A 26520-nucleotide genomic window follows, 5' to 3' on the forward strand; every position below is an offset into this window, starting at 1 on the left:
AGGCAAGAATACTGGAGTGTTCCCTCCTCCAGGGGATCTTCCCAACCCCGGGATAGAACCCAGGTCTCCCACATTGCAGGCAGATTCTTTACATCTGAGCCACCAGGGACACCCTTGCATTTACTGTCTCTTCTGCCTGAAATTCTCTTCTCTCAGGTTTCCTCATGGCACCTTCCCTCATCATCTACAAGTCTCTGCTTAGAAGTCACCTTCTCACTGAGGCTTACCTCAACTGCCACATGTCAATTAGCACCCTCTCCAGACAGCCCACTCACACATTTATACTTTTTTTTTCTTGTCCTCTCAGTTTATTTTTTTAATTTAAATTTATTTATTTTAATTGGAGGCTAATTACTTTACAATATTGTATTGGTTTTGCCATACATCAACATGAATCCGCCCCGGGTGTACACGTGTTCCCCATCCTGAACCCCCCTCCCACCTCCCTCCCCATACCATCCCTCTGGGTCATCCCAGTGCACCAGCCCCAAGCATCCTGTACCCTGCTTTGAACCTGGACTGGTGATTACTTTCTTATATGATATTATACATGTTTCAATGCCATTCTCCCAAATCATCCCACCCTCTCCCTCTCCCACAGAGTCCAAAAGACTAAATTCTCTCTTCCCTGCTTTAATTTTTCCATAGCCTCCTATCATCATTTAACATTCTACATTATCTTTCTTGATTGTTGTATTGTCTGTCTTTCCTGCTACAGTATAAGCTCCAAGAAGTTACTGGTTTTTACCTTATATGCTGCTCACTGCTCTAGTTGAAGCCCCTGGAATAACACTTGGAATATAACCAGATTGAGCATCCATAATGGTTTGCCAGGACTGTCCCAGTTATGTCTGTTGTCATGGTGTGATTATTAACTATACTCCCTTCACTGTGCAAAGTGACAATTAGATTTATGGTCACTGTACACCAAGGAGAAGCTCAGTAGATATGTCTTAATGAAGAGGCTGCTTTCTCATGGGTAGGGTCTTTTCCAGTTGTGGTTCAGGCATTTGGTCAGTACCTGGAAAAAAAACTGGACACTCACCAGGATGGTGCAACAGAGGTTCAGAAATGGTAGTAGAGAAAAGCAGCGAGCCTCTGAAAGGTCAGTCTTTGGGCCACAGTTTATCTATCTCTGAGTTTCCCTGGTAGCTCAGTTGGTAAAGAATCTGCCTGCAGTGCAGGAGACCTGGGTTTGATCCCTGGGTCAGGAAGATCCCCTGGAGAAGGAAATGGCAACCCACTCCAGTATTCTTGCCTGGAAAATCCTGTGGACAGAGAAACCTGGCAGGCTACAGTTCATGGGGTCACAAGAGTTGGAGACGACTATCAATCTCTGATATTCAGGAGTAGCATACCAGTTTCCTACAGGAGCACAATGGACTAACTCTTCCTGCAAGAGGCCTTGGGTCACTAGAACGTTGAACAGAGCAGAAATGTAGAACAGCATCCAAAACAGAAATCTAGCTTCATAAACCAGCGCTAAAGAGGGTAGCAGCTAGGTAATCACAAGTTTTAGCTAACAAAAAGGATCCTGGATGCCTTTACTCTCTTGAATGAACCCTTTGAACCCTTTTGTTGTTTAGTCGCTAAGCTGTGTCCGACTCTCTGTGACTCCATGGACTGGTGCCTGGCAGGCTCCTCTGTCCATGGGATTTCCCAGGCAAGAATACTGGAGTGGCTTGTCATGTCTTCCTCCAAGGGATCTTCCTGACTCCAGGGATTGAACCCATGTCTCTTACATTGCAGGTGGATTCTTTACCGCTGAGCCACCAGGGAAGCCCCTTGAACCCTTTACATATATTCAAAATCATCCTTTTCTTGTTGAAGATTGTGGTTCCCCTTCTACATGCCTTGTTAGTCTGTGACTTTTTCTTTTTTCAAAATATATACTTGAATACTTTAAAAAATATATCACTTTGCTTTCTCTTATTCCCTGTATTATTTTTAATATGTTATTTATTTGGCTGCTCCAGGTGTTAGTTGAGGCATGCAGGATTTTAGTTGCAGCATGTGGGATCTAGTTCCCCGACTGGGGATCAAATCCAGGCCCCCTGCATTTGGAGCACTGAGTCTTAGCCAGTGGACCACCAGGGAAGTCCCAGTGTATTAGGTTTCTATTGCTGACATAGCAGATGGCCACAAACTTAGCAACTCAAAATAACACGAATTTATTGTCTCACAGTTCTGCAGATCAGAAGTATAGGATGGATCAGCAGGTTTTTCTACTCTGGGTCCCACAAGGCTGAACTCAAGGTATTGACTGGACTGGGCACTTGTCTGGTGGCTCTGGGAGGCATTCCCCTGCTTGGCACAGCCAGGTTTTTAGCAGAATTCAGTCCATGCTGTTTTAGGACTGAGGCCCGCATTTCCTTCCTGGTTGTTGTCTGGGAATCATTCACAGATTCTGGAAGCTGCTCATATTCCTTGCTTTGTGGCCCCTTTATCTTCAAAGCCAGCAAGAGTGGGTTGACTTCCTCTCACAATTGGAATCTCCCTGAAATGTTCCTCTCTAGCATCTCTCCTCCCCTCTACCGCTGCATCTCTCTGACTGACTTTTCTGCCTTCCTCTGTTGCTTTTCTGGATTCATCTGTTTATAGTGAGCCCATGTCAATAATCCATAATATCCTCCCTGTTTTAAGGTTAACTGATGCATCACCATTAATTGCTTATTAATAACCTGGTGAGTGTAATAAACTGTAATAACTGTAAAAAATTTTAATTACATCTGCACAACCCCTTTACAGTAGTAACTCGGTTAGTGTTGGATTGAACAACCAGGAAAAGGGACTCTTGGGGGAGTCCCTTTTAGAATTCCGTTCATCACATTCCTCCTGTTTTTGCAAATGTATGTTCAAGTTTCTTTTCAAAACATGTATTCAAATTTCTTTCCAAAATATCAGGCACTTGAGATGTTTCTTACTTTTGAAACATTTGTGACAGCCTCCTGGCCCTGCAACTCCACAGTTGATGCCTGTAAAGGTGGTGGAATGGGTGGGCAGAATCTTGGGCTGTACTTAAACAGGAAACTCATCTGGTGAGGACTGATGTGTAAAAGTCTCTGGCTTCTGGCTGGCTCTCAGTACCTTCATTCCTTCTTCCTAGCAGAGTTTGTTGTTGCTGCTATTGTTCAGTCACCCAGCTGTGTCTGACTCTTGGCGACCCCATGGACTGTAGCAGGCCAGGCCTCCCTGTGCCTCACCATCTCCTGGAGTTTGCCGAAGTTCATTGCATTGGTGATGCCGTCCAGCCATCTCATCCTCTGATGCCCTCTTCTCCTCCTACCTTCAATCTTTCCCAGCATCAGGGACTTTTCCAATGAGTCATCTATTCACATTAAATGACCAAAATGGTGGAGCTTCAGCATCAGTCCTCCCAGTGAATATTAGGGATTGATCTCCCTTAAGACTGATTGGTTTGGTTTCCTTGCAGTCCAAGGGACTCTCAGGAATCTTCTCCAACATCACAGTTTGAAGGCATCAATTCTTTGGTATTCTGCCTTCTTTATGGTCCAGCTCTCACAACTGTGTGTGACCACTGGAAAGACCATAACCTTGACTATACGGAGCTTTGTCAGCAGAATGATGTCTCTGGTTTTCAGCACCCTGTCTAGGTTTGTCAGCAGAGAGTTTAGTGAATAGCAAAATCTGATGTCAAAAATAAGTCTCCAAGTCTCTGATTTCCAAGGCAGGGAAAATGTGTAAAAGGATGTGCATGGGCTTAGAAAACTCCAGCACAGGAGCATAATTATCAAAACAGTGCACCCAGGAAGTGGTGGTGGGAGGGGCCCACACGACTGAGACCCATCAGGTAGTTGTGAATTATGACAAGGGACATGTGGGTGATGATTCTGAAACTGCTGCAGTAAGTCCTCTCCGGAGCTAGGATAAGTCAAAGACGGTGCTTCTCCAAGTGGGATCCCTGGACCCGCGGTGTCAGCCTCAGCTGGGGAACGTGTTAGAAATGAAAGTTCTTAGGACTTCCCTGGTGGCCTGGTGGCTAAGACTCTGCACTCCCAATGCAGGGGGCTTGAGTTCAATCCCTGGTCAGGGAACTAGATGCCACATGCCACAATTAAGAGGTTGTATGCTACAACTATGAAGTGACGCAGTCAAATAAATACATACGTACACACATATAAACATTTGTTGTTGTGCAGTTGCTAAGTCGTGTCTGACTCTTTGTGACACCATGAGCTGCAACACTCCAGGCTTCCGTGTCCTTCATCAGCTCCTGGAGTTTGCTCAAACTCATCTCCATTGAGTCAGTGATACCATCCAATCATCTTGTCCTCTGTTGCCCACTTCTCCTCCTACGCTCAATCTTTCCCAGAATTAGGGTCTTTTTGAATGAGTTGGCGCTTCGCTTCAGGTGGCCAAAGTATTGGAGCTTCAGCCTCAGTCCTTCCAATGAATGTTCAGGGTTGATTTCCTTTAGGAGTGACTGGTTTGATATCCTTGCTGTCTAATTTGAAAGCATCAATTCTTCAGAGACATATATACCTACATAAATATTATCTTTAGAATGTTAGTTCTTGGACCCCATTCTTGACCTCTTAAATCAGAAACTCTAAGGCCCTAGGGATAGGGCTTAGGTGCTGGTGTTGTAACATGCCCTCCAGGTGATTTTGATGCAGGCTAGGTGGGTCCCCTTCAGCTATAACAGTACACAAGAAATGGAAAGAGACACATCGTGTGAAGGAGGTAAAGATACAATGTAGAAACATCATCGAGATTCTCAGTTACCTTTCATGCATAACACTATGTTAGTGATTTTTGAAGACAATATGGGCATGGAATTATTTCCCCTAGGAGTTCACACGCAAGTCACGGTTCCTTAACAGATTTGAACATTTCCTCTAGAACAGGAGTTTTTGTTGCCCAGAATCTCTGGAGACATTTTCTAAGTTCAATAATCTAGGGTTAGACTTAGTGTCCAGGGGCAGGAATATTTAAAATTGGAATAATTTATCTCTGAAAGCCATGAAGCAAAGAGGGTTCACTTCATGGTTCACCCTGAGTTAAATAGATTCCTAAATCATTCCTAACCCCTTCAGGTTTGTCAACGATTCATTCATGACCCAGGGTGTGGAGGGCTGTGGCACCAATTTGGCTGCTAAAGGGCTGGTGCTGAATAAAAGTATGGTTCTGCACAGCAGCAGTGAGCCCGTCTCTACAGTGAGCTTCTGCTTTGATGGAACTTGGATATGAGGCTGGCAAGCTGCCTGGCCCCTCAGAGAGTGAAAGAATTTATTGTGAGTAAATGCCTGAGGCAGAGGGAGTGGAAAAGGTCAAGGACATGGTTGAACTCAGACATCTGTCTGACTTGGAAAGAGAGGTGTGAGCCACGTAAAAGCTAGGAGGCCTCGTCCTCTTTGCTAAATGCTGATTGACTCCCTTTTCACAGAAACTATAGGCTTTTGCTTTTGTTTTACTTTGTTGTTATTTTTTAATCTGGAAGCTCTACAACCAAAAGAAATGGCTTTTCTTGATTTTCTTTTAAATTTTTTTTTTATTTGTTTGTCTCCACCAGGTTTTAGTTGCAGCATGTGGAATCGAGCTCCCTGACCAGGGATTGAACCCAGGCCCCCTGCAGTGGCAGCCTGGAATCTTAGCTACTTTTTAATGTTTTTATCCTCAAATTTTGGCATAGCCAAGTAGCAACTCCTGAAATTTGTTTTTTGAGAGCTGCCTGCACCCAGCTCTGCCATTTCCAAACTGTAAGCTGTAGCAGGTCACTCAGCATCTCAGTGTCTCATCTGTAAGATGTGAATATAATAGTTCTTACCTCATTGGGTAATGTTTAGGATTGGATGAGTTCATAAATGTCAAGCACTTACAACTGTGCCCTACATAGACTAGGCACCCAGCGAATGAAAATTATCCTTGCTGCTGTGCTGGTGGTATTCTCTGCTCTGGATCTCTCTCTCCTTGCACGTCCCCATATACATATATGTACCATATGCCTCATGACCGTAACAAGAGGAGAAGACCGAGGCTATGGACTAGAGGTAAAATAATCCCTCAAGTGCTACACCCAGGTTGCATGCACAGTACTTCCCTGTCTTCTCTCCCTGACCATGAGCTCATTAATGAGATGCCAGGAAAGTTCAAGAATAACAAAAGATTACTTTAGTGACCTGAAAATGTGGCCTTTAAGCATTTAGAAATGTAAAAAGTAGAAACTAGCAAAAGCAAATTTTAAGTCATTCCAATATAATGTGGGCTTCCCTGGTGGCTCAGATGGTAAAGAATCTGCCTGCAGTGCAGGACACCTAGGTTTGATCCGTGGGTCAGGAAGATCCCCTGGAGGAGGAAATGGAAACCCTCTTCAATATTCTTGCCTGGAGAATCCCATGGACAGAGAAGCCTGGTGGGCTACAGTCCATGGGGCCGCAAAGAGTCCAACACAACTGAGTGACTAAGCACAATACAATGTATGGACTGTGTCAGTCAGTAACAAAGAAGTCCAGCATTATAACCATATATAATCACAAGGACTTATTTCTTGCTTACATAACCAATCTCCACAGCTCTCTTCTCTGGCTGAGTTGGGCTGTTAGAGCAGCCAGCATCTGGAGAGTTACTGTACTGTCTCCATGAAAAAGGAGACGAAGCACATCATGTACACAGCCGTTAAAGCTGTGGCCCAGAAATGAGCCACTTCTCCTCACATTCCTTCAGTTAAAGCAAGTCACCTGTCTATGCTTAACTTCCACAGGGTCCATTACATCTGTGAAGGCATAGCCTAAAAACCAAAGCATTGTAAACTGTTGCTTCCAAAGAAAGATATTGGGCTTCCCTGGTGGCTCAGTGGTAAAGAATCCCCCTGCCAGTGCAGGAGACTCGGGTTTGATCTATGATCTGGGAAGATCCCACATGCCTTGGAACAACTAAGCCCATGCACCACAACTACTGAGCCCATGTAGGGCAACTACTGAAGCCCGTGCACCCTAGGGCCCATTCTCCACAGCAAGAGAAACCACCACAATGTCAAGCCTGCGCACCACAACTAGAGAGCAGCCCATGCAGCAACGAAGACCCAACACAGCCAAAAATAAAATTTATAAAAAGGAAAAATATTTAATATATAATATAAGAACACAAATCAACAATGTAAGAATGCAAATCAACCTGAAATGAATCATCCCAACCCTAAGTACACATTGTATCAAGTCAGTTTTTTCACTCTTTAATATTTATATGATTAGTCTACTTTCCTAAAACCATCACCACAAGCAGAATGATACAATTTTCAAGCATTTTAAGAAACCTGCATAAAACGGTCAGTCACATTCCAATTTTAGGACAATATCAAGATACATGGATATGTTTTTTGAGTTGTTTGTATTATCATAAATTTATAGATGTATAATTCCTAAAGTATCGTTTTTCTGTAATATAGTCTTTTGTTCCTGATGTTCAGTGTGTGCATATATGCATTCTGGTTGCTTTAATTCAAAGTAACTCCTTAAAAAAGTGCTTTGACTAAGGAAGTTTGTTTTAGAGAAAGCCTATCAAGTTTACTAGGTTGTAAGCATGGACTGTAGCTTTTTTCTTAAGTTAACCTTGATGATTCCAGCTGGATAATTCAATGTTTGCCTTTAAAGCCAAGTCTGAATTTGCATAGTCATGAAATGAAAATAATAATAATAAACAATATCTTAATTTACTAAGCTTTGTATACTTATTTCATCGCTCAAAAAGAGGAACTATTAGTGTCCACCCCCCCACCACCACCATTTTACAATTGTAGAGATGGAGGAGAAGCTAAAAGACTTAACCAGGGCTTCTCTGGTGGCTCAGTGGTAAAGAACCCACCTGCCAGTGCATGAGACGCAAAAGACACAGGTTTGATCCCAGGGTCGGGAAGATCCCCTGGAGTAGGGACGGCAACCCACTCCAGTATTCTTGCCTGATAAATCCCATTGACAGAGGAGCCTGGGTTACTACACTCCAGGACATCACAAAGAGTTGGGGACTGCTGAGAAACTGATCACAAGCACAAGAGACTTAACCAGGATCACACAGTAAGTGGCAGAGGGAGCATGCAAATCCTAGTCTCCCTGGCACCAGAGTCAGTGCTCCTAGTAACACTCTATGCTCAAGGGCTAACCAAGACCCCACATCCCTCAAAGTGAAATAGTACAGTTTGATTATCCAACTGAACTTATCCACATGGAATCCCTGAGTGTATATTAAACAAACAAACAAACAAACAGTTACTTAGGGCCTGATAAAATACATCCTAATGAGATAAGAGTATGCATAATTTTCCCAAAAGCATAATGATCACCTACCTACTATTAATAGTGCATGTGTGTGTGCCAAGCCTCTTCAGTTGTGTCCTACTTTTTGTGACCCCATGGACTGTAGCCCACCAGGCTCCTCTGTCCATGGGATTCTCCAGGCAAGAATACTGGAGTGGGTTGCCATGCCTTCCTACAGGGGATCTTCCCAACCCAGGGTTCGAACCTGCGTCTCTTATGTCTACTGCATTGGCTGGTGGGTTCTTTACCACTAGCACCACCTGGGAAGTAGGATACGTCTAATACATTGATATCTATGTTTAAAGTATATAAGTAAGGAATAGCAGGCTTTTGTAGGTTGAAAGAATGAGAAAATAGTTGTGCTTAAAGATAAGTGACTGAGGACTTCTCTGGTGGTCCAGTGGTTAAGAATCTGCCTGCCAATGTAGGGGACATGTGTTTGATCCCTGGTCTTAGAAGATTCCATATGCACATACACCACAACTACCGAGACCACATGCTGCAACCACGGAAGTCTGTGTACCCTAGAGCCTGTGCTCTGCAACAAGAGAAGCCATCACAATTAGAGGCTCTTGCATGGCAACTAGAGAGTAGCCATTGCTTGCCTCAACTAGAGAAAGCCTGTGCACAGTAATGAAGACCCAGCATAGCCAAAAATAAATAAATAAAATTAGTTTTTTTTTTAAATATAAGCAGCTGAATTCTTAATATTAAAAGAAAACAAGTATTAAAAAACTGGCTCAAACTGGTAGGTATGTCAAAGGCTTCTTTAGTCAAAGTAGAGATGAACAGCAAAGAATGTGCAGTAGCTTCAGCTCATCTGTTAACATGTGAACTTTCAGGCCTGCCAAGAGACTTAGAGTAGCCCAAGTGTCATAATAGGCTTTTAGTTTTCAACAGGATCAGAGAGAAATTACATTTTAACTCTTATTAATTCCAACATCCTGTTAATTGAATACTTCAACAAACTCATTAATGAGACTGTTGACAGAAGAATGTAAAATCAATTTTTTTTAATTGTGGCTTTTTAGTTGACATTACCTTCAAAAAGAAAAGCTAATAAATTACATTGGGAAATCTATATTTGTAACCAGAAAATAAATTGCTATTACAGTGACTTTGCTGAGGTAGGTAGACTACAGTATAAAGGGCATTTATTTTTAGGTAAATTACTGGTGTTCAAAAATATTCTATTTGCAAGGCTAACTTGGTTAGCTACTTTGCAGAAAAGAGTTAAGATAACATGCTTGAGACTGCTTGCCTAAGAAGGGTCTGTTAGTAAGGTTGAACTTTGCCTGGCATGTGGGAACTTGGATTTGGGGAGGGTTCCCACCAGTCCCCAAACTGATAAGGGTGATTCACTGTGTCTAAATGGTTTGTGCAAACAGTGTAGTTCCTGCTGAACTCTGCTTTCCTTCTGGAAGTCTCAATGTTGAAAGTTCAGCTTCTCTGCACAATGGTGCCAAGTCAAATCTTGGAGACAGAGTTTTGCATGAAGTAGAAAAGAGTAGCTTTATCACTTTGCCAGGCAAAGGGGGCCACAGCAGGCTAATGCCCTCAAAACCGTGTGTCTCAACTTGGGGTAGATACTGAAAAGTTTTATAGTAATGATTCAAAGAGGCTGTGATCAGCTCATGGACATTCTTCGTATGGGTTACTGGTGAGGTAAGTAGGAGTCCGCATCATTGACCTTCAGGTCCAACTGGTCTGGGGTCTACGTGCTTGTGGGCAGTATACCATTATTAATTGTTAACTTCTCCCACCCGGGGGGGGGGGGCTTTCAATATCTGAAAAATAGCTCAAAGATACTCTTGTGTGTATCCATGGATGGGGAAATGGGAAAACAGGACCTTGACCCAAGGCTGCTCTTGACTGTTTGTTTCTCCCTAGTCTCACATCCCCTCCCTTCCCTATGAACAACTGCTTGAATCTGCCTGTTGGAACTCAGGGAAGGTCATGGAGGCTGAATGAAGGCTGTTTCCTATAATCAAGGAAATGGGTGACACAGAAAAGCCTCATTCCCAGGAGTCCCACTGGGCCCTGCATAGTATCATCTGGAATTTTGATACATGATTGGCAGAGGGTACCTATGTGACCAGCCCCCAATGAAAACCCCAAATGCTAAGTCTCTAATGGATGGCACTGGGTAGTAACATCACACATATGTTGCTGCAACTTTCTTGCTGGGGTAAGTGTGCACTCTTGAGTGACGCCTGATGGGAGGAATAAAACCTAGCAAGACCCTGCAGGCCTTCCCAGGTACAAAAGCCCCTCCGTGTCCCCCATTTCTTTTCTGTAGAAAAAGGCTTTAGTCTCCTAAACCCTTCCTGAGTTCCAAAGAGCAGACTCAAGCATTTGCTAATTAGGGAAGTGAGGAAATGCCAAAACAAAGGAAAAACACTCAAGCAAGAAAAGTTGTGAGAGCTTAGATAATAGTTCAGTGATAAAACAGAGTCTTAGTTCTTCCTCAAGAGATCCACATAATGTTGTTATTGTTGTTCAGTTACCCAATTGTGTCCAACTTTTGCGACCCCATGGACTGTAGCATGCCAGGCCTCCCTGTCCCTCACCATCTCCCAGAGTTTGCCCAAGTTCATGTTCATCACATCAGTGAAGCTATCCAGCCATCTCATCCTCTGACACCCTCTTCTTCTGCCCTCAATCTTTCCCAGCATCAGGGACTTTTACAATGAGTCGTCTGTTCACATCAGATGACCAAAATACTGGAACTTCAGCTTTAGCATCAGTCCTCCCAGGGAATATTCAGGGTTGATCTCCCTTAAGATTGATTGGTTTGGTCTCCTTGCTGTCCAAGGGGTCTCAGGAGTCTTCTCCAGCACCACAGTTTGAAAGCATCAATTCTTTGGCATTCTGCCTTCTTTACGGTCCAACTCTCACAACCGTATGTGACCACTGAGAAGACCATAGCCTTGACTATATAGACCTTTGTTGGGAGAGTAATGTCTCTGCTTTTTAACACACTGTCTATGTTTGTCATCACTTTTCTGCCAAAAAGCAATCCTCTTCTGATTTCATGACTGCAGTCACCGTCTGCTGTGATTTTGGCTTCCCTGGTAGCTCAGCTGGTAAAGAATCCACATAATAATCTGACATATATCTTCGAGTCATTCTGCAAACACTAAGACTACCCACCTAGCTGGAAGATGGTGACTACATTCTGACCACAAGCAGGTAGACCTCAGACTGATTGGAACCAGAAGGTTGATGATTGATTAAGATTACCAAAACATCACCCTGTTACCTTACCACCAACCAATCAGAAGAAAGTTTTGTATCCTGCAGCAGTCACCCCAAATGCTGCCTTTCAAAAACTCTGCCCTGAAAGCCATCAAGGAGTTCTAGTCTTTTGAGCATGAGCTGCCCATTCTCCTTGTTTGAAAGTGAAAGTGTTAGTCGTTCAGTCATGTCCAACTCTTTGCGACCCCATTGACTGTAACCCACCAGGCTCTTCTGTCCATGGGATTTTCCAGGCAAGAATACTGGAGTGGGTTGCCAGTTCCTTCTCCAGAGGATCTTCCCAACTCAGGGATTTTTCTGACCCACAGATTGAACCTGGGTCTCTCACATTGCGGGCAGATGCTTTACCATCTGAGCTACCAAGGAAGCTCTCTCCTTGTTTGGTGCCCTGCAAATAAATGCTGTACTTCTTTCACCACCACCTGTTATCAGTAGATTGGCTTTGCTTGTCAGTGGGCAAGTAGACCCAAATTTGATTTAGTAACAGGAAGAGGACAAAAGGAAGCCTGCATGTGGATTCTTCTAGATTCTGATTGTGTCTTTTCCCTTCATGATCTGGCTGTATATCCATGCTGCATCACTGTAATAATTCTTAGCGATGTGTGCAACTGCATGTTGAGTCCTATGAGTCTTTCTAGTGAATGTCTGAAAGCAGGGATGGTCTTGGAGACCCTTCAACACAGGTACTTTCTACAGGCATTTTATATGCACAAGCTTTAATTTAAAAAGCAGTATTAAGTTGGTGTGTTTCATCAGAAAGATGATGTCTCACCCCGTTCTGACAAGATAAATAAAACTCCAAATATATTTGCAATCTGTGATTTCAATACATCAGCCTGCAACAAATGTTTTACACAGTAAAAAGCTCTGAAAGAGAATCAGAAAGGCAATGAATGCACACAGCAGAAACAATAGCTCACTTTTAAAGAAAAATAAGCAGAAGTGTCATTGTTCCTTTAGCCTTGGGGCACAATTATTCTTTGTTCTGAGAATTGTGAGGAAAAATAAATCCAAGAAGCTATATGAAGATCTCTTGTGGACTTTTAAAAATATCAGCTAAGGGAGAAAGTGGGCAGAGATAAAGAGGAATCATGTTATTAACGAATGTTGTCCTTTTTATTTTTTTATGTTTTTTTCTCCTTTAAAATTTTTTGGCTTTGTAAATATTATCTTTTTAAAATTACAGTTAATTACCTTTACTACAATATCCACATGTGTTTTATTTATTTTTTTTTTTTTTTCTTTTTTTTTTTTTTTTTTTTAATTTTATTTTATTTTTAAACTTTACATAACTGTATTAGATTTGCCAAATATCAAAATGAATCCGCCACAGGTATACATGTGTTCCCCATCCTGAACCCTCCTCCCTCCTCCCTCCCCATTCCATCCCTCTGGGTCGTCCCAGTGCACCAGCCCCAAGCATCCAGTATCGTGCATCGAACCTGGACTGGCAACTCATTTCATACATGATATTTACATGTTTCAATGCCATTCTCCCAAATCTTCCCACCCTCTCCCTCTCCCACAGAGTCCATAAGACTGTTCTGTGTTTTATCTACTCTTCTTTTTAGGTACTGGAGGGCTGTTAAATGTATGAACAAAGGAAGAAAAAATATGCAGTATGTTTTGAAATGGAATTGAAAACAAAAGAAAAGAACAAAGCAGAGCGTTCATTGAGATCATCATATAAAAAGAAAAGATGCCTGACAGGATTAAAATGCCAACACCTGACATCAGGTAAAATTAAAATGTCAATTTCATAATAAGTATGTCATGAAGAGCTACTGTAACACAAAATGAAATGTTAGAAAACAGCAGTGCAGTGCAGTGTACATCTAAGCATCACTGTAGCTTTTTCTCATCCTTTAAAGCAATGTGATGTTTTTAGAATGCATAAAATATAATGTTATGACAATGTTTAACACATTTCATATAGTTTCACAAAGTATTTCCAGAATATGAGTAATAATTTAAGAAAGATATTTCACCTGTTCAGAGTGTGGCTTGAAACTCTCTTCCTCTCCTCTAAGATTCCTGTAGCATTTATGCGTCTTCAGCATCTTCCCTGATCCTGTTTTTCCACTTGTCACCCACTGACTACTTTTGTAATTAACTTTATTTTTCTCTGTAAACTAAAGATTTCTTAATGAAACAAATGGTAAAAGACTGGCCTTAAGGGGAAATGGGTTTTGCTAGAAAAGTTGCGAGAGAATAAGATTAAAAAGAAGAAAGATCAGTTGAGAGTAATGGTTTGAGGACTACATATGGCATGGAGTTACTCTAATTGGAATGTGAAGCCTGTTGAAATGATTTCTCATGAAAATAGATATGAAAAATAACTATGTCTATCAAAGAGTTTTAATATTCTCTCAAAAAGGATTATTTTCCAATACTCTCCAGTTACAATATATAAATCATTTGTAACAGATATTTTTGTTACATTCCTCATAATAAAGGTGAATGGATTTCATTTCACAGAATTCTAAGACTTTAAACTCCTTTATGGAAGTGAAGTGAATCCATTTCTCCTTATATCTTTCTCCCCATACTCTCAGACTCTTCTCAATGCTTAGTTCATAATAGGAGTTTGGAGAAAAGTATAGGGAGTGATGGGGGCACTTTGCTCCTTTCCTTGCTATGTCGACTTGGGAGAAAAATGCACTCTATCAGAGTTATGAGTTGGTTTTTTGTTTGTTTTTTGTAACTTTTTATTTTATATTGGGGTATAGTTGATTAACAATGTTGTGTTAGTTTCAGGTGTACAACAAAGTGATTCAGTTATACCTGTACATGCTGCTAAGTCACTTCAGTCGTGTCCGACTCTTTGTAACCCCATAGACAGCAGCCCACCAGGCTCCCCCGTCCCTGGGATTCTCCAGACAAGAACACTGGAGTGGGTTGCCATTTCCTTCTCCAATGCATAAAAGTGAAAAGTGAAAGTGAAGTCACTCAGTCGTGTCCAACTCTTAGCGACCCCATGGACTGCAGCCTACCAGGCTCCTCTGCCCATGGGATTTTCCAGGCAAGAGTACTGGAGTGGGGTGCCATTGCCTTCTCCAATATCTATACATATATCTGTTCTTTTTCAAATTATTTTCCCAATTAAGTTATTACAGTTCCCTATGCTATGCAGTAGGTCCTTGTTGGTTATCCATTTTAAATATAGCCATGTGTACATGTCGATAGCCCAAGGAGACAGCCTCTCTGTAGCTCTGAGGGAACTGCTTCAAGAAGGAAGAGGAAGAAACCTTGTTTGCATATGACATTTGGCTAGGGAATCATGCAGTCAAGCATGCAGCTTGGTAAAAGATTACTGCTATTCGCAAAGAACAGATATCTCAAGTTAATGATCTGAGTGCTTTTCTATGTATGGATCTAACTATCTAAGGGGACTTGTTTTTTCCAAAGCACAGAGAACCTCATCCTGTTTTTCATCCTGAATTCCTCTCAGGGTGCCTGGTCAGTCAGTAATGACTTAGAGCTGGGTGCTGAGCAATGCTTTTTGTTCTTCCTTGTTTACAGCTATGTAATAAAAAATTAATTTTTCTTTGTAATTCATAATTGAGAGGTGGACTGCCACTCTATCTGATTTCACTTCTACAGTTTCCACTGAGTTCTATTTATAGTTCTTACTTCTTTGCTGAGAGCCCCTGTCTTTACATTCATTCTGGAGGTATTTTTATTTAATTCCCTGAGCACAATTACAATATCCTTGTGTAATAATTTAGACAACTGAGTCACCTTAGGGTTGATCTCTGTTGATTATCTTTTCTGCTAAAAATTGGGCCACGTTTTCCTGTTTTGTTATATACTTTTGGATTTTTGCTGGCTATTGTGAATGTTATATCATGGAGATTTGGATTCTGCTATAGTCTCCTGAAGAGTTGGTTTTGATATTTTGCTCATTTGTTTTCAAATCAGGTATGTGCTTTGGTTGGTTTCAGACTTCACGGTCTGAATCTCCTGAGGTGGCGACATCTCAAATTTCAGCTCTCACAGATAAAACTTTGTTAATTTGAGCCTACCCCAGCCCCTGTGTGGTTCAAGGGTCAGCCACAGAGCTGAGCAAAATTTATAGAGAGAAATGGATACACCCCCAACTTGTCTCCTTTTCATTGTCACGCCCCTCCTTTCCAGTGTCTGTGGTTGCCCTGGATTCTGTCCTCTAGTTCTTGAGGCCAGAAATTCTGGAGATTTTCTATTCAAGTTTTAGCCACTCCACGTAGAGAGATCTTTGTTTTGTCCTCAGTCTAATGGATGTTAAACTGGTTCTGTGCAGTGTTCCTCCTTTTGAGTTTTGAGTTCCCTCTAAGACCTCCTGTTTTTGTTTATTCTCCAATGCTTCCCAGTCACTGTTTTATATTATTTTTTTCCCCAGAATTTTTAATTGTTTCCTGTGGCAGGATTGGATCTAGTAGAGCTACTCAGCTATAGTAATAGCAAAACTCTATAGCTCTATGTGACTTCAAATATGACAGCTGTAAAATGAACTTAATGGCTATAAAAGTTTATATGGTGTTTTCACTAGTGGGCTATTATTAATTAATATAATAAAAATAATCAGTGTAGCTATTAAAAGGGAGCCTCCCAGATATAACTTTTCTATAAGCTATTTAAATATTTTAAAAATAGACTTTTCAAAAGAGAGTAAAATAATAAAGAGAGCAATACTACTTGGAAAATCATATTATAAATTAAGAATATTTGAAGGAAGAATAAGTGGCATTGCAGAAGACATAAGATGAGAAGTAAACACAAAGGCTGTGGCCTTGATTCTAAGTCATTATAGATAAAAACATTGGACCTCAGAATAGGTTTACTACCTTAAAGTCTGATGTGGGTTGGCAGGGGTCTCTTCTGTTTAGTGACTCAGGGATCCGGGTTTCCACCAGTTTGTTGTATTCCCATGTAACCATGTGGCTTGCATAACCTCTGCTATTAGGAGAGAAAGAACCAGAACGTTGCTTCTACACATGCTTTTTATAGCCAGACTTGGAAATGGCATATGCCATTTCTGTCTACATTCCATTGGCAAGAACTCAGTGAAATGGTCCCAATCCATCTTCAAAGGAGGTTGGAAATATTGTCTTTCTGTGTGTCCAGGAAGATGAAGTAGTGTGGTGAATACATAGTGCTGCATGTGCAATGCTCTCCTTTTCATTGAGGATAGTATTAGAGGGAAAAGGGCTTCCAAGGTGACTCAGACAGTAAAGAATCTGCCTGCAATGCAAGAGACCCGGGTTCGATCCCTGGGTTGGGAAGATCCCCTAGAGAAGGGAATGGCTACCCACTCTAGTATTCTTGCCTGGAGAATCCCACGGACAGAGGAGTCTGGCAGGACATGGTCCATGGGGTCACAGAGTCAGACACAACTGAGCGACTAACACACACACAGGAAGCAAAGAAAGATAATTTTTAGTCCACATTTCTCTTCTTAATGGGAGGAATAGTTGCTACTTCTTGCATATCACAAGAGTATTGATGAGATCAAGACTACCTCAGAAAAGTATTTCTGCAATTGATCCAAAAAAAGCAAAGAGACCTACTTAACAATAAAGAGTAATATCTTTATTTATAGATATTTGAGGGAGTGTTTTATAAGATGTTCTTTCTGCTCCCTTTATTCAGTAGTCTTAGCAACCTACTCTATATTATGAGGTAATAGAGTCTGTAGTTGTTGATACACTATATATATTAATAGCTTTTTTTGTTAATATTTTTTAATATAAATTTATTTTAATTGGAGGTTAATTACTTTACAATATTGGTTTTGCCATACATCAACATGAATCTCCCACGGGTGTATACATGTTCCCCATCCTGAAGCCCATTCCCACCTCCCTCCCCGTACCATCCCTCTGGGTCATCCCAGTGCACCAGCCCCAAGTATCCTGTATTAATAGCTTTTATGTACAAGAAGGTAATCTACAGCCTATATGGAGGGTAGGAGCACTGGGAACTTACCATTGAGGGGGTGCAGCTGGGGCTACCTTCATGCTCATTGTCCTTCAACCCCAAGGAGGCTTGGCTAGTGGACTTGGCTTTGACCTTTCTCTCTTGGGGCTCCCTGCCCTAACATGCAGGATTGGCCTATATGTAATCCATTTAGGAATCCCAAAGCTTGAAAAGTTCTCCATCGATTACTCATTCTCCCCTCAAAAATATTCCCTCCATCAGGTTTTGGACTTACCATGAATGAATTATTTTATTGTTACAGTTGGGTTTTAATTTTTTTTAACCTCGGAATATCTTAGCTGATCTTTCATCATTTATCTGGTGGGTTTTGTTTTATTATTGTAACAAACTTTAACCTCTTTCCTCAGTTTCACTAAGTTAATGTTTAAAACAGTTTTTTAAAACTCCTTTCACACATATATACAGAGAGGGAGAGAAGTAGAGAGAGAAAACCCAAAAGATACAGGAATATGGTGATTTCTGTACACAGGATAGTATTTTTGTGTAGAAATGATCAGAAATTATTTTCCAAAAGAGCCCAGATCTGTCACAGTAATTTTATCAAGAACTTATTTTAATAAAAATACAATATTATTTTAATAATATTTTAGAATATGTTATATTATATATTATAATGTTATATATTATTTCTAGAATCATATATTATAATACAGTAATATATTGTTCTATATTAATATATTACATATCATGTTTTCTAGAATTTATACAATATAAAGTATATGAAAAATCCCCCAAAAGATTAAAAGAAAAAGAAAAAACACTCAAAGTCCCATCATTCAATCATTGTTTACAATTTAGAAAGATTATACACTGAAAACTTGATGATATTTAGAAGTAGAGAGAGAGCAAATCCACTACAGAATCGTAAACAGCTGGTTAGCTGAGGAGGCAGTCTGTAGAAATGGAGAGAATGGGAGATTTGAGACATTGATATTAGAAGAGCGTAAAGCAACTAAATGAATGAAAAGGGTTCAGGAAATTTTTTTCCTCCATCCTTCTAAGTTCTCCTGGCTGGTCTAAGAATTAAACTGACATCAGACAGATTAACAGCAGAAAATCAAACAAAAGTTTAATAACATATAGACATAGAAGAGACCCAGCAAAATTCAGTAACTTGCCAAAATGGCTGAAACCCTCACCTTCAATACCATCTTCAGCTAAAGAAGTAGGGGTGGTGGTTTGGGACTTCAAAGAGGAGGTAGGCAATTCACACAGAGATGGAAAAGCAAATATTTGCTAACCAAATGTTTGCTGGGCCACACAGAGACCATGGGACACAGAGTGGACCCTGATCTCTAGACCCTGCTGTGTTTCCCTAGTACATCTAGCCCATGTTCTTTACATATCTCTAGTGGTAGCTCTATTCTGAGAATGGGACTTCTATCTAAATTCTTTCATGCAGTGAGGTGTAAGGTCAAAGATTGATCCTGACTCTTTTAGACCTTGATTGTTTTCAGCTTGAAATAATCCACATCTCAAAGAGACACATTTTGGTGTGGCTGATTTTGTTCCCTTATAGAGTACAAATGTTATAAAGGTATTGTTGTTTTTCAGTGGCTCAGTCATGTCCAATTCTTTGCAACACCAAGGACTGCAGTATGTCAGGCTTCCCTGTTCTTCACCATCTCCCAGAGTTTGCTCAAACTCATGTCTATCCAGTCGGTGATGCCACCCAACCATCACATCCTCTGTCGTCCCCTTCTACTCCCACCTTCAATCTTTCCCAGCATCAGGGTCTTTTCTAATGAGTCAGCTCTTCACATCAGGTGACCAAAGTATTGGAACTTCAGCATCAGTCCTTCTAAAGAATATTCAGGATTGATTTCCTTTAGGATTGACTGGTTTGATCTCCTTGCAGTCCAAGGGACTCTCAAAAGTCTTCTCCTACATCACAGTTAAAAAGCATCAATTCCTTGGCCCTCAGCTTTCTTTATGGTCCAACTCTCACATCCATACATGACTACTGGAAAAACCATAGCTTTGACTAGACGGACGTTTGTCAGCAAACTAATGTCTCTGCTTTTTAATATACTATCTAGGTTTGTCATAGCTTTTCTTCCAAAGAGCAAGCGCCTTTTACTTTTATGGCTGTAGTCACCATCTGCAGTGATTCTGGAGCCCAAGAAACTAAAGTCTGGCACTGATTCCATTGTTTCCCCATCTATTTGCCATGAAGTAATGGGACCAGATGCCATGATCTTCATTTTTTGAATGTTGAGTTTTAAGCCAACTTTTTCATTCTCCTCTTTCACTTTCATCAAGGGGCTCTTTAGTTCTTCTTCACTTTCTGTCATAAAGGTGGTGTCATCTGCATATCTGAGATTATTGATATTTCTCCCAGCAATCTTGATTCTGGCTTGTGCTTCATCCAGCCTGGCATTTGGCATGATGTATTCTGCATAATAGTTAAATAAGCAGGGTGACAATATACAGTCTTGATGTGTTTGTTTCCCAATTTGGAACCAGTCCGTTGTTCCATGTCTGGTTCTAAATGTTGCTTCTTGACCTGTATACAGATTTCTCAGGAGGCAGGTAACGTGGACTGGTATTCCCAACTCTTGAAGAATTTTCCACAGTTTGTTCTGATCCACACAGTCAAAGGCTTCAGCCTAGTCAATGAAACAGAAGTAGATGTTTTTCAGGAATTCTCTTGCTTTTTTGTTGATCCAACAGATGTTGGCAGTTTGATCTCTGGTTCCTCTGCCTTTTCTAAATCCAGCTTGTATATCTGAAAGTTCTCAGTTCATGTACTGTTGAAGCCTAGCTTGAAGGATTTTGAGCATTTCTTTGCTAGTATGTGAAACAAGTGCAATTGTGCGGTAGTCTGAACATTCTTTGGCATTGCCCTTCTTTGGGATTGGAATGAAAACTAACCTTTTCCAGTCCTGTGGCCACTGCTGCGTTTTCCAAATTTGCTGGCATATTGAGTGCAGCACTTTCACAGCATCATATTTTAGGATTTGAAATAGCTCAACTGGAATTCCATCACCTCCACCAGCTTTGTTCATAGTGATGCTTCCTAAGGCCCACTTGACTTTGCACTCCAGGATGTCTGGCTCTAGGTGAGTGACCACACAATCGTGGTGATCCAGGTCATGAAGATCTTTTTTATATAGTTCTTCTGTGTATTCTTGCCACCTGTTCTTAATATCTTCTGCTTGTGTTAAGTCCGTACCATTTCTGTCCTTTATTGTGCCCGTCTTTGCATGAAATGTTCCCTTGGTATCTAGTTTTCTTGAAGAGATCCCTTGTCTTTCCCATTCTATTGTTTTCCTCGATTTCTTTACATTGTTCACTTAGGAAGGTATAGTTTTACCATTTTTAAGGGAAAGAAAAGAAGTGATGAGCCATAAACAAAATCTCTTAGATCAAGAAAAATCTCTTAAATGCTAGTTCCTCAAAAGAATAAATGCTGGAGATAGCTCATAAGTCCCCAAAATAGAAAAATTGACGTCATACCAAAGACTAATAACATTAGCACTAAAAGCCCTATGGGACTTCAGAGTAGCCAACATGCTTCAGAAACTAACAGGATAAATTAAAAAATAAATCAAGAATATTTAAATACTAAAAAAAAAAAAAACAAACAGGATAAGGCAAAACTAATTAATTTATGCCCCAAGTTGGGAAAGAGCAATCTGACAAATTCTTCACTGGATGCAAAAAAAATAAATAAATTATTCCATTTATATTTATTTTGATTATATATTTTATATGCATCGCTTTTCAAATAACTACTGCTCTTCCATTTAGGATTGATAACAGAAAAAATCATGCTGAGGTTTTTTTTTTCTTGCTGAACTCAAAATTGAATAAGAAATGACTATAAACCGAGAAGGCAATGGCACCCCACTCCAGTACTCTTGTCTGGAAAATCCCATGTAAGGAGGAGCCTGGTGGGCTGCAGTCCATGGGGTCGCTAAGAGTCAGACACGACTGAGCGCCTTCACTTTCACTTTTCACTTTCACGCATTGGAGAAGGAAATGGCAACCCACTCCAGTGTTCTTGCCTGGAGAATCCCAGGGACGGGGGAGCCTGGTGGGCTGCCGTCTATGGGGTCGCACAGAGTTGAACACCACTGAAGCAACTTAGTAGCAGCAATGACTAAAAGCTCAAGAAATAGACTCATGAAATAATTTATAGAGGCATGTAACTGAGAAAAGAAAGTGAAGAAGGAAGAGTGGAATAAGAGCAAAGGAAGGCAAGAGGAAAGCATAAGAGAGGGAGGATTTTCTTTTTCTTTTTAGTTCAGGTTCTGGTACACTGGGAGGATTTTCTTTCTTAAGTTTTAAATAGATTTTGTTTTTTAAAAGAAACGAGCCATGTATGCTACAAGTTCCCAACTTCAATCTAAAAATCTTCCATTACCAAACTTCTTAAATTGCTATTAAAAGTTAAATTACTGTTTAGTTCCTCACAGCTTAGGCATTCTAGGCACCCCTGTTGAAAACATTGACCTGATTAGTTTTTCAGTTTACTTTGGGAAATTTGTTCTTTAGTCTCTAATTAAGCCATGTGTGATAGACTGAAGAATGAACCCCGAAGATATTCACATCCCAATCCCTGGAACCTGTGACTATATTATCTAACATAGTGAAAGGATCTTTGTGGATTGATTATCTTGAGGAGGGAAAATTAGCCTGCATCATTTACTTGCATGCTAAGTCATGTCTAGTCAAGGCTATGGTTTTTCCAGTGATCATAGATGTGAGAGTTGGACTGTGAAGAAAGCTGAGCACCAAAGAATTGATGCTTTTGAACTGTGGTGTTGGAGAAGACTCTTGAGAGTCCTTGGACTGCAAGGAGATCCAACCAGTCCATCCTAAAGGAGATCAGTCCTGGGTGTTCTTTGGAAGGAATGATGCTAAAGCTGAAACTCTAGTACTTTGGCCACCTCATGCGAAGAGTTGACTCATTGGAAAAGACTCTGATGCTGGGAGGGATTGGGGGCAGGAGGAGAAGGGGACAACAGAGGATGAGATGGCTGGATGGCATCACTGACTCAATGGATGAGAGTTTGAGTGAACTCTGGGAGTTGGTGATGGACAAGGAGGCCTGGCGTGCTGCAATTCATGGGGTCGAGAAGAGTCAGACACGACTGGGCAACTAAACTGAACTAAAGTCATGTCTGACTCTTTGCGACCCCATGGACTGTAGCCCGCCAGGCTCCTCTGTCCAAGGGATTCTCCAGGCAAGAATACTGGAGTGGGTTGCATGCCCTCCTCCAGGGGATCTTCTCAACTCAGGCATCCAATCCAGGTCTCTAACACCTTCTGCATTGGCAGGTGGATTCATTACTACTCACACCACCTAGGAATCCTCTGAATTATTTAACTGAGTCTTAAATGTAATCACAGGCTTCCCTGGTAGCTCAGAAGGTAAAAAATCTGCCTGCAATGCAGGAGACCTGAGTTCGATCACTGAGGAAGAGCCCCTGGAGAAGGAAACAGCAACCCATTCCAGTATTCTTGCCTGGAAAATCCCATGGACAGAGCAGCCAGTGGGCTACAGTCCATGGGGTCACAAAGAATCGGACAGAACTGAGCAACTAATTCACAAGGGTTCTTATGAGAGGGAGATGGAGGGAGATTTGGCAACCAAATATGGAATACAACAATGGAACCAAGAGGTTGGAGGGATATGAGGAAGGGGATGAAAGGAACCACTAGACAAATGATACAGGAGATCTCAAAAAACTGGACCATCTATTAATGGAACCATGCTCAAAGAAGACTTCTGGGCTTTAGGTCAAAAGACTGATAAATAAATGTACATCTAGTCTTATGTTAAAAGGACATTTTCAGTTTTCCATTGTAGCCAACTTTGCCAATTATTAAACCAATTCCAATCCTAATTGCTCTTGATGAGGGATTCTCCTACAAGTTGGTTTATTTTTCTATAATTTATTAGCTTAAAAACATAAAAATAAGACCCAAATCCTATAAAGATGCAAAACTCCCATGACATATAAGTATTGCCCCACTCATTCTTTCCTTCCATACTTATAAAAAATATATTTTATTATTTATTTTTGGGTGAGCTGGGTCTTGGTTGCTGTGCAGGCTTTTCTCTAGTTGGAGTGAGCAGGGGCTACCCTCTAGTTGCCATGCATGGCCTTCTCATTGCAGTAGCTTCTCTTGTTGCAGAGCACAAGCTCTAGGGTGTGTGGGCTTCAGTAGTTGCGGCTCCTGGGCTCTAGTGCACAGGCTCAGTAGTTGTGGTAAACAGGCTTAGTTGCCCCTCGGCATGTGGGATCTTCCCCAACCAGGAATCAAACTCATGTCTCCTGCATTGGCAGGCAGATTCTTTACCACTAGGGAAGCCACCTTTCATACTTTTTTTTAAATTAATTTTAAATAGTAATGTGCCTGTCATCCATGGCATCCTGTATGCTCCAGCTCATGCAACATTCATCTTATAAAATAAGGGCCAAGGTCTTTCCATACTGAGGTTACCCTCTGTAGCTGGTGAAGGATTCGCTTTGCACCTACTTTCAAATATTTCAATGTTGCATCTTTCTTGTTATCTTACCTTAAAAAGTCATATTGAAGTAAATGGTGTCAGAACTCTCCTGAGACCTAGCCTATTGTGTTGCCCTGGGCCACCCAAAGGGTCTACCCAACCAGAAATGAGGGAAATTTACTACTACCTCCCAGCAAAATAATCAGAATTTCCTTTTTCTTATTCAAGATCAGAATAACTTATTAACTACTTCTGGTTTGACTATAGTGGACTGAAGTGAGGAAGGCAGTGGGATCACAGGAAGCTGTTGATAGAATCATCTAAATGTTCTATTAACTAGGAATTGGGCTCTTCTCAAAATGTTCTATATGGAAATTTTGTGATTATTTGGGGAAAAACGTTCTCTATTTTGAGGGTCAGATTAGGGAAAGTCTGCAGCTGTTGATCAAAAGGGAAGATTAATAGGAAGGAAGTAAATATTGTACAATAATATTTATTATGGAAAAGACCCTGATGCTGGGGAAAATTGAGGGCAGGAGGAGAAGGGGGTGATGGAGGATGAGATGGTTGGATGGTATCACCAACTCAATGGACATGAGTTTGAGCAAACTCCAGGAGACAGTGAAAGACAGGGAAGTCTGGCATGCTGCAGTCCACGGGGTCACAGAGCCAGACACGACTTAGTGCCAGAACAACAACAGCAATATTTATTAAGGTAGGACTTAAAAAAGTCCTTATCTTTGGGCTTCTTCCCAAGGATAAAAAGAGACTTGGTCCCTCTTTTCCCAGTGATGATGGATTTAGGAAAGTCAACTCAAATTGTGATGAAACTAAAGACATGTTAGAGCTGAAGGCAAAATGACCAACAAACATTCAGACTAAATATAGGGCAAGTACAAAATCACTTGAACGTTGCATTGATTTTTCCATCTGAAAGCAGGATGTTTGTTTGACTAAAAGATTTCAGAATTCCAACGTCTTAGATTAAGAGTCATAACTCTGAGCCTTAAAAGAGATAATTGTGATTTAGAAGCAATAGCACAAAATGAGGTTTCTGAAGACTTTCATTCTAGTCCCAAATCCATTCTATATGTAGGTGAAGATACTTAAACTCTCAGAGCTGAGTGAATTAAGATCTGACACTTACTAGATTCTAATCTAGTCCTTGACCCTTGGCAGCCATGATCTTGGGTACAGTGCTTAACCTTTCCTAGCCTTGGGTTTGCTATTCGCAAAACAGGAATAATAATAGAACCAAAATGTAATAGGTAGAAGTGATGATTACATGGAATAAACATGTAAAGAACATAGCACTGTGGCCAGCATGCAAGTACTCAACAAATATTAGCTGTAATTATTCATTTTGTGGGGAGGTGGGTAGAGAGACTGGCAGGAAGGAATGAATGTCAGAATTGGTGGCATTAGCTCTTTGAAAGGGAGCTATTTTTTAAAAAGGTATGTACAATTTTTCAGCCTCTAAAGAAATGCTGGTGCCCTAAGGTATAGTCCTGGGTGACCACACCCTAGTCAAATTCTCATCACAGATCTTGCTCTTTGGCATGAAGATCAGGGTCTGTGAATACCTTTTGTGTAGTCCTCATTCTGTTTAATCAGAAACTAGACAATTAGCCTGGGGTATAAAAGAATATGAAATACAACTTATATGTATAATAATTATTTTAACTTTTATTCTAGTATTGACAGGACCATATTAATATTGACTATCCTTTTCCAATACCTGAGAACTGTTTAGCCACCAAAAAGATCATCCAAATTTAATGCAGTTAGAGCTTAGAGAGTATGCCTGTTTGGGACCTCCAGAAATTTAAATCTGAGACAGGATTATAAGAGGTTTGGGGGAAGGATGGAAAAGTAACATCTCTGAAAGATAAATGGGGGAGGAAGGCTTGGGCAGAGAAAACCTTGGTCCTAAGATGCTGATTTGACACTTTTGAAAGGAAAGTGAGGAGGAAGCACGTCAGAGAAAATTTCACAACAGAACACAGATCTGATCAAGTTTCAGCGAACCCAACAGAGCTCCAGAGCAAAGATTGTTCCTTAGACTGAGTCTCACCTTGGGCAGGAATAGCCAGGCTCTAGTGCCCCACCATGCTCATTCACATGGTGGGGAGTTACCCATCAAGCATGCATAACCCCCTCCCACCTCAAAAGCTGAGGTGCATCCTGAAGATGATTTAACTGGAGCCTACCAGCTACACCTACTGTTTGTAGCTGAACAACAGTCTTCTTTCTTGAAGGAAGATCTGACAGGCATACCGCCAAAGAGAGTTTCCATAATATATATACCCTCAATATATTTCATTATAACAAGTGTTTTTCTTATTTTTCTGCTTTGTTGTGTGCTGTGCTCAGTCGTGTCCAACTCTTTGTGACACACTGGACTGTAGCCTGCCAAGCTACTCTGTCCGTGGGATTTTTCAGGCAAGAATATTAGAGTGGGTTTCCTCCTCCAGGGAATCTTCCTGACCCAAGGATTGAACTTGTGTCTCCTGCATTGCAGGCAGATTCTTTACTGCTGAGCCATTGGCTACA

The 26520-nt window shown here is 41.0% G+C and overlaps 1 protein-coding gene across 18 annotated transcripts in view; it reads left to right on the forward strand.

Moving 5' to 3' along the window:
• The window catches only part of PRRG1 (proline rich and Gla domain 1), a 466522-nt gene that overhangs the window by 294884 nt on the left and 145118 nt on the right, over positions 1–26520 (forward strand). For 13 of the 18 annotated variants that reach the window (XM_055565378.1, XM_055565373.1, XM_055565372.1 and 10 more), the window contains one exon: positions 13100–13265. The exons of 2 other annotated variants lie outside the window; for them this stretch is intronic. In XM_055565378.1, the coding sequence (XP_055421353.1) occupies positions 13118–13265 (148 nt within the window). In that variant the 5' untranslated portion in view covers positions 13100–13117. Of the gene's footprint in view, positions 1–2185; positions 2257–13099; positions 13266–26520 lie in introns of all 18 variants that reach the window. 3 more of the 18 variants (XM_055565379.1, XM_055565374.1, XM_055565367.1) reach the window with 1 other exon arrangement.

This window comes from Bubalus kerabau, chromosome X, assembly GCF_029407905.1.
Source record: "Bubalus kerabau isolate K-KA32 ecotype Philippines breed swamp buffalo chromosome X, PCC_UOA_SB_1v2, whole genome shotgun sequence".
Taxonomy (NCBI): domain Eukaryota; kingdom Metazoa; phylum Chordata; class Mammalia; order Artiodactyla; family Bovidae; genus Bubalus; species Bubalus kerabau.